This window comes from Trichechus manatus, unplaced genomic scaffold, assembly GCF_000243295.1.
Source record: "Trichechus manatus latirostris isolate Lorelei unplaced genomic scaffold, TriManLat1.0 scaffold00116, whole genome shotgun sequence".
NCBI classification, from domain to species: Eukaryota; Metazoa; Chordata; class Mammalia; order Sirenia; family Trichechidae; genus Trichechus; species Trichechus manatus.
This window is the reverse complement of record NW_004444052.1, coordinates 3,566,824-3,574,849: the sequence shown is the minus strand read 5'-3', so window position 1 is coordinate 3,574,849 and position 8,026 is coordinate 3,566,824. Positions and strand designations below refer to the sequence as shown.

General features: G+C 46.9%; 1 protein-coding gene across 3 annotated transcripts in view; it reads right to left on the bottom strand.

The window, feature by feature from the left end:
• FBXL7 (F-box and leucine rich repeat protein 7) overlaps nucleotides 1-8,026 on the bottom strand; it is a 511,954-nt gene that overhangs the window by 13,072 nt on the left and 490,856 nt on the right. For all 3 annotated transcript variants that reach the window (XM_004384046.1, XM_004384047.1, XM_023738397.1), the window contains one exon: nucleotides 4,755-5,366. In XM_004384046.1, coding sequence (XP_004384103.1) covers nucleotides 4,755-5,366 — 612 coding nt within the window. The remainder of the gene's footprint in view (nucleotides 1-4,754; nucleotides 5,367-8,026) is intronic.

Here is an 8,026-nt window from a genome sequence, read left to right as displayed (position 1 = left end):
AAGAAGCAAAGATGGCGCACGGAGCGAGGTACTCAAGCGAAAGGAGGGGGAGGTGGCGAGAGGCAAGGAAGAAATCAAAAGAAGTGGAGAAAAGCAACACCAGCAGCCAACAAATGGCACTCAGAGAGCCGCCCATTCGCGTGTGTGGATCCAAGCAGCCGGTGTTTCCTGGTCAAGAGATTGTGGCCGTGGGAAGCAGAGGAGGCCGAGTTAGGGTGAAGAGGGGTGGGGGGTGGGAAAGCGTATATCACAAATTACTGGTAGTTTTGTCTCCTGCTGGATGCTCTGTGAGGCTGCTTTCTCGTACCCCGTTTGCTGGTCTCCGATAGGAGTCCAAGATGGCGGATCCACGCTGCAGTAGCTGGTAGGTGACCTCTGCATGAATCTGTCCTCGCTCTTGGTTCTTTGTCAGTTTTCTCACTCCATTTGGTGCTTGGCTGAGTTCTTTATCTCTTCATTTGATGTTTTAGGGTTTCAGGATTGTTGTATTGTCTGTTCGGCTTAGTTTTTTGGATCTTTGCTGTGGAGGGACGGTGTGGTGCTTCTGCCTAGAGCCCCATTTTGCCGGAACTCTCCTCCACAAAGGTAGTCTTCATTACCACTTCCTCTTATTATTGCTGTTAGCTGCTATTGAGTCAGCCCAGACGCATGCTGACCCCATTCACAACAGGACTGGATTGTTGTGATCCACAGGGTTCTCCAATGAAACCTGTTCAGCATCATAGCAACACACAAGCCTCCACTGACAGGTGGGTGGTGGCTGCTCATAAGGTGCATTGGCTGGGAATCAAACCCCAGTCTCCCGCATGGAAAACGAGAATCCTATCACTGAACTACCGTTGTCCCTCACTTCCTGTCATTCCTGTGGTGATAGCTCTACTTTCTTTGGGTTAAGTGAACAAAGACCAACTAATAACTTGTAAGCTTGTTAATAACAATGACAATTCAACAATGACAACAACAACTCTGATTGTGTGCTTTACTTCGTGTTTCTCAGCTGAGCATACATGAGAAGACTTAACATGTATTAACTCATTTAATCCTCCAACCACCCCATTTTTACTGATGAGGACATTTTAATCACTGTACTCTAGCTTCCTAAATGCTTGCTTAGAGCATTAAGCAATGGCAACGGTGAACCTTTTAGAGTGCAAGACAACTATTTAGGGCTCTAAAACTCCTCTGTTCATAATTATAATACCATAAAGTGCAAAGATAGAATATACCTCATTTTTTCCCTTATAAAGCTCATAATGAATCGAGAGAAAAGAACCTGGAGATACACATGTACCCAATGCAAAACCCACTGATACTTTACCTGTCTGTGCTCAAAAGGCCAACACCCAGGAAGAAACAGCTTGTTGGGGTGAAGCTGGGAAGGCTTACGTGGGTGATGCTTCGACTGGGGCGTGAGCAATGAGAAGTTTGTTAAGGGAGTTGTGGGGCAAGGAGGAGGGAAGGGCACACCAAGCCAGAGAGGTCCCCACACATCACAGTAGGTACAGGCATGATGCGTTCGGGGAAATCCAAGTGTGGTCTACTAGAAGGGAGCATCGAGTGTACGTAGGAAAGGGTGAGACTTGAACCCGGAAGAGCAGCTCATGAAGGGTCTTATATGCTCTGCTGAGGAACCTGAATTTTTCCTGTAGGTAATGGGGAGCCACTGGAGATTTTATGCAGGAAAGTCAACAGTCAGACTTGTAGCTGGAAAATATCCCTAGGAAGTTGGCTGTGTGGAGGGTGGGTTTAAGGGGATGGGTGTAAGGAGACTGGTTAGTGAAGGCGTGAATCCAGGCAGAGAGGTAGAGGAGAGGGGATTAACTCAGGTTACTGAGGGAGTCCTACTGCTCTGATACAGGAGATTAGGAAGAGAGGTAAGGACGATTCCCGGGTCTCCAGTTTTGGGGGACCCCTTTGAAGCAACTTCATTTGCAATTTGCTTGGAACAAAAACAGACAATAATTAAATTTCACATGTTGAAATTGGTTGAATTCAATATATTCCATTGATGTTTAAATATGCTATTAGTGGGTGATAATATGTGATAATGATAAAACACTACCGCTAGTTACTGTAACTTTCAACGTCTTGAAAAGATGGCGCTCAAGATAGACAGTTTTCTGCACTGTTGGGATGGGACAGGGAGTACCAAGTCCCCCAGGGGAATTAAGCCCTAGACCAGCAGATGAGATTTCCAAGTCAGGTTTACTGTCATTGAGAAAGGTCACTATCAGTGGCCAGCTGTAAAAACCATGGCGAACAAGGCACAGGTGATATCATTCTGGCAGCCTTCTGGCCTCACTCTGTATCAACATAACAACTTCTAGATTTTCTAGAAACTCATGGGCACCTTGCAGAGGTGGTGATAATAAATCTACTCTTATGTCCTCTTGGGAGTCCCCTGGGTGGTGCAAATAAATGGTTAAGCACTCAGCTGCTAACTGAAAGGTTGGAGGTTTGCGTCCACCCAGAGGTACCTCGAAAGAAAGACTTGTCCATCTACTTCTGAAAAATCTGCCAGTGGCAACCCTATGGAGCGCAGTTCTACTATGACACCTTGGGGTCATCATGAATTGGAATCAGCTTGATGGCAACTTTTTTTTTTTTAATATGGTGTTGAGTTTTTCAAGTCTATGTAGCTGAAAATTCCCCCAGTGTCTGGGATACTGTGCTTTTACTTGGTGAGCTACCTTCTATCTCTATGTGCATCAGATTGCAGGGGCCCTTGGGCATTTGAGGAAGCAGCACAATATATTTGAACCTGGAAATTAGTCAGGTTGACATAGAGGAAGGTCGCAAAGACTTAAATAATAGTTCAGGGGCCAAGGAGGTTCCCCTCACTCAGGCTAGAAGCCCAAGAATTTCTATGCCCAGACTAGACAGCCAACAGGGTATTTGTATTTCTGAATTTCAAAAAAATCCCAAAAGGCAGGGCATAATTTCTGTGCAGTCTATAATAACAGTGTATAGGAAGCCCCTTTAGCAAAGATGGGGATCCAGAATAAATCATTTTCTAGATCTGAGAAGAGAAAATGAAATGAGGTGTTTATAATTATAAACAGGTCCACGAAGCTCAGAATCTTAGAATGTTGAAGGACACAGTACCTCGCCTTTTTTTTTTGCCTGAGAGGAAATACATCAAGAAAAGCTGTGAATTGTCCCACATCCCAAAGTTTTGGAACTAACTTCCACCACCTCACACTACTTTCTTGCTCCAGAATTCCTTGGAGGAAAGAATGTAAGAAAACCTCCTCTGTTTCCTGCTGCTTTATGCCAATGGCTGCTCCTGACTAACTGAACATACGGTGACTATGGTTTTGTCAGGAAGCCAGCTGAAGTTAGGGGAGCAAAGAGCTGCTTTCCAGCAAGAAAAAGGATCTGCCAAAAAGGATGGACTGTCATCTGAAATATTTTCAGATGTCGGCTTCTAAAAGCTAGAGCAAGCTGAGAGCATGAGTTTTACCTCAGATTTTGTTGGAGGGTATCATTTACCTCAGATGCTTGCAAATCCCAGATTCTGTTTATTCGCCTGTCAGAGTGGCTCTTACTTCTTGTACCCTCCCCAACAGTCCCCGAGGCTGCGCTCCCGCTGTTCATTTCTTTAAGTCTCTGATGAATCTTACACAGTTCAGCGTCTCAAGTGTTCCTCCTTTGACTGGGCAGCAGATGAGATAAAGTAAGGCTGTTAGTCCGCACAGACCTCTGTCTGGCGCCAAAGTGTGAGTCTGGGCTTTAACTCTTCCTGCCTCAGCGAGGTTTTCAAGCACAGCAGCCATGCTGAGATTGCCTTTGATTTTTAAGAGGATATGTTTCGACTCCGTGGACCTGTCCTTGTACTACGTAATTGAGATCTGTACTTAAGAAAAGATACATTAACCCCGGTGTGGGGAGAGCGGGGTGAAATGTAAGGGAACACTTCACCATGATGGGTTATATCAGTGTTACCAAAATGGCAGACAAAAAATGGCGCACACACACACAAAGGCACAAACAAACAAAGGCTCCCCCCCCACCAAAACAATGGTATAGCCCACATCTGATGTTTTATTATCCACAGTGGGGACAGTGAGGCCTCCAGTACAGAACACACAGGTAGTCTTTATAGCTTAGACAGCTCTGAGGCTGCATAGAGCAATAATGATTGGGCATAAGTAAGGGCAATCTGTAATCTAGGTGTGGGTTAGAGGTTTGGATACAGCGATCTGTGATTAGATATTTGGTTCCTGTTATCTGTGATTGCTCTGAAGTAACTGTGAAGGTTTTGGAGACGAAATGTTATTGTTGTTCAGTGCTGTGGAGTCGATCCTGACTCATAGTGACCCCTTGTGAGAGAGTAGAACTGCCTCATAGGGTTTTCTAGGTTGTAATCTTTATGGGAGCAGATTGCCAGGTCTTCTACCTGCAGAGCTGCTGGGTGGGTTCCAACCTTTTCATTAGCAGCCCAGCGCTAACCATTGCACCACCAGGGCTCCTGGAAAGGAAATGCACATTTAAAAATCACACCAGCGTGAACTACCAGCAAATGGTGGCCATAGTTCTTCCAGGAAGTTGACGTTATTTGATGAAAATATACCTCTGGCTTCCAACGTCATGACTGTATAGAGACTGTTTTTCTGAAGACCCAGCCTCCCTCCAGACCCACCCTCCATCTCTAATGGCTGTACATGAAGGGGACCCTTGGGTGTTGGCCACGGCATCCACCGCTTTAGGGTGGCGCATTGGGAAAGCCCCAATGATAGTACCATTCCATTTACCTGATACATCCAGGTGCTCCAGGTTGGGGCAGAGCGACACCACGTCAAAGACGGCCTCGTTGGAGATATTGTAACAGCCTGAGACCTCCAGTCGCCTCAGTTCGGGGCAGCACTGGGCAATGGTGTAAAGCCCTCGGTCTGTGAGCCGCCTGCAGCCACTGACGGTCACCGTTTCCAGCATGAGACAGACGTTGGGTGTGTCCTGGCAGAGCCTCCGGGTCAGCACCTTGAGGGCGCGGTCCACATGGATGGTCTCGCCCGTCAGGCGGATAGTCCTCCAGAGCCGGGGGTCCCAGGCCAGGTTGTACCAGCGGCGGCACACACGGGCACAGCGGCACAGCTGGTTCGTGGGCAGGAAGGAGAAGACGTGGACCATGCAGTGGTCCGGGAGCCGGTCTATGCTGGCCTGCTCCTTCTGCGGCCTGGAGGCGAGCCGGATGAGCGGGTGGGTGAGGCGGGTCGGAGGCGGGGAGTGGACCATGGCCACAGTCTCCCCAGTGATGGAGGACGAGGAGGTGGACGAGCCCCTTCCATTCTGAAATCCGGGCAGATTCGGCGGACATATCAGGGCGGGGCTGGGCGTGCTCAGTGTGCGCATGCTCAGGTCGGAGTCTGGCAAAGGACAGAGAACAAGGGTTAACGCAGGCCTTATCAGAGCCCTGGGAGCAAGGAGGCACGGGTTTCCCAGAGACCACGTTCGTACGGGGTAACACTTTCTTCGCACCGATACCCATCCACGCAGGCTCCTGTTGAACACAGCATCGGAGGCAATGCAAATTTTTCCCATTCCAGAAGTCCTCAGTTATCTACACCAAACCTCCCCAAACCCAAACCCATTGCCATCAAACCGATTCGGACTCATGATGACCCCATGTATTGCAGAGTAGAACTGCCCTCCGTAGGGTTTTCATGGCTGTGACCTTTCAGAAGCAGACTGCCAGGCCTTTCTTCTGAGATGCTTCTGGGTGGATTTTTGGTTAACAGCCCAGCACTTAAACGTTTGCCCCACCCAGGGACTCCTTCATCTACACCAGAGCAAAAACCAAACCCATTGCTGTCGAGTCGATTTCGACTTATAGTGACCCTATGGAACAGAACTGAACTGTCCCATAGAGTTTCCAAGGCTGTAACTGTTACAGAAGCAGACTGCCACATCTTTCACCTGAGGAGGGGCTGGTGGGTTCAAACTGTGAACTTTTTGGTTAGCAGCCAAGTGCTTAACCACTGTACTACCAAAGCTCCTCTTATCTACACCAGGGGTGGGCAAGTTTTTTGTAAAGGGCCAAAATATTAAACATTTTAGACTCTGTAGGCCATATGGTCTGTCTCCATTGCAATTACTCAACTCTGCCATTGACCCATTGCTGTCAGTCAATTCCAACTCATAGTGACCCTGTAGGACAGAGTAGAACTGCCGCATAGAGTTTCCAAGGCTGTAATCTTTACAGAAGCTGACTACCACATCTTTCTCCCACGGAGCAGCTGGTGGGGTCAAACCACCATCCTTTTGGTTAGCAGCTGAGCTCTTAACCACTGCACCACCAGGGCCCTTCTGCCACTGTAGTGCAACCCAAAACCCGTTGCCCTGAACTGAGGCGGCAGGAAGTCTCAGGCTGTTACCATGTTTCCATGTGCAAAAGCAGCCACAAACAATATGTAAACAAATGGGTGTGGCTTGGTTTATAAAATTGGGCTAGTTGGAGCTGGCTCTGGGGCCACAGTTTGCTGACCTCCTACCTACATTAATGGTGGATCATCCACAGGGCACAACTTCAAAATTTCTGATTTCTATTTTGGAGAGAAACCTAATATATGCACAAACTGATTTACCTTCCTAATTACGTTAGGCAAACCTGCTACAGAAGATCTCTTTAAAGTGTTAAAACAGCAAAGCTGTCACTTTAAGGACTAAGGTGCACCTGACCCAAACCATGGTGTTTTCAATTGCCTCAGACGCATGCGAAAGCTGGACAATGAATAAGGAAGGCTGAAGAAGAATCGATGCCTTTGAATTATGGCGTTGGCAAAGAATTTTGAGTATACCATGGACTGCCAGAAAAACAAACAAATCTGTCTTGGAAGGAGCACAGCCAGAATGCTCATTAGAAGCAAGCATGGGGAGGCTTCATCTCACATACTTTAGATGTGTTATCAGGTGGGACCAGTCCCTGGAGAAGGACATCATGATTGGTAGAGTAGAAGGTCAGCGAAAAAGAGGAAGACCCTCAAGGAGATGGGTTGACAAAGTGGCCGCAACAATGGGCTCAAGCATAACAATGATCATGAGGATGGCGCAGGACCGGGCGATGTCTTGTTCTGTTGTACATGGGGTCTCTCTGAGTCGGAACTGACTCGACAACACCGAACAACAACGACAATTACATTGTGGTTAGGCGGATGATCATGTTTCATTTGCAAATGCAGGGAATGAGTATCAGAAGAGAGGAAGAAAGACAGTGAGTGGGTGCAGGGAACATCTGCTGTTGCTTGTCCTTACCTGCCCAGCATCTAGCCCCCCTTCTTTTGATAACAGTACCCCAGAGCCCCCTGGCACTTCATACGGCATTTCCAGTCCTTAGCTACCTGGGAAAATGTTTATTTTTCCTTCTTATTAACAGCATCCCTCCTGCTTTGCATTTGAATAACGTGAGTTATTCTGTTATGTCTGTTCCTTGTAACAAAAATATCCCCTGATGAGGACACAAGAGGTTTTTCAGTTTATGAGGGATTAAGAATTCTTTAGACCATCACTTCAAGAAGTGTGCTTGTCTCAGATGGTACTCTCTCTCTGTTTGTCTCTTCCTATATTATACAGTGAAACCTGTGAGAGCCGGAACTCGACAGGACTGCCTTGTTTTCTCGGATGTCGAAAGCTTTCCGCCTTTGACAGGGTGTAGTCTTACCGCTTTTCTACTGCTCTCTATTAGTGCAAAATATTTGCTTTTTCCTCCTCTGACAGGTTTCTGCTTTACACAAGTTCAGGCTTTCACAAGTCTAACTGTATATAATAGTATTATAGTATATAATATATAGTATAATAGTATTATATGGTGTTGTATATTATACTTGTTGTTGTTAGGTGCCGTTGAGTCGGTTCCCACTCATAGCAACCCTATGTACAATGGAACGAAACATTGCCTGGTGCTGCGCCATCCTCACAATCATTGTTATGTTTGAGCCCATTGTTGCAGCCACTGTGTCAATCCATCTCATCAAGGGTCTTCCTCTTTTTCACTGACCCTCTACTTTACCAAGCATGATGTCTTTTTCCA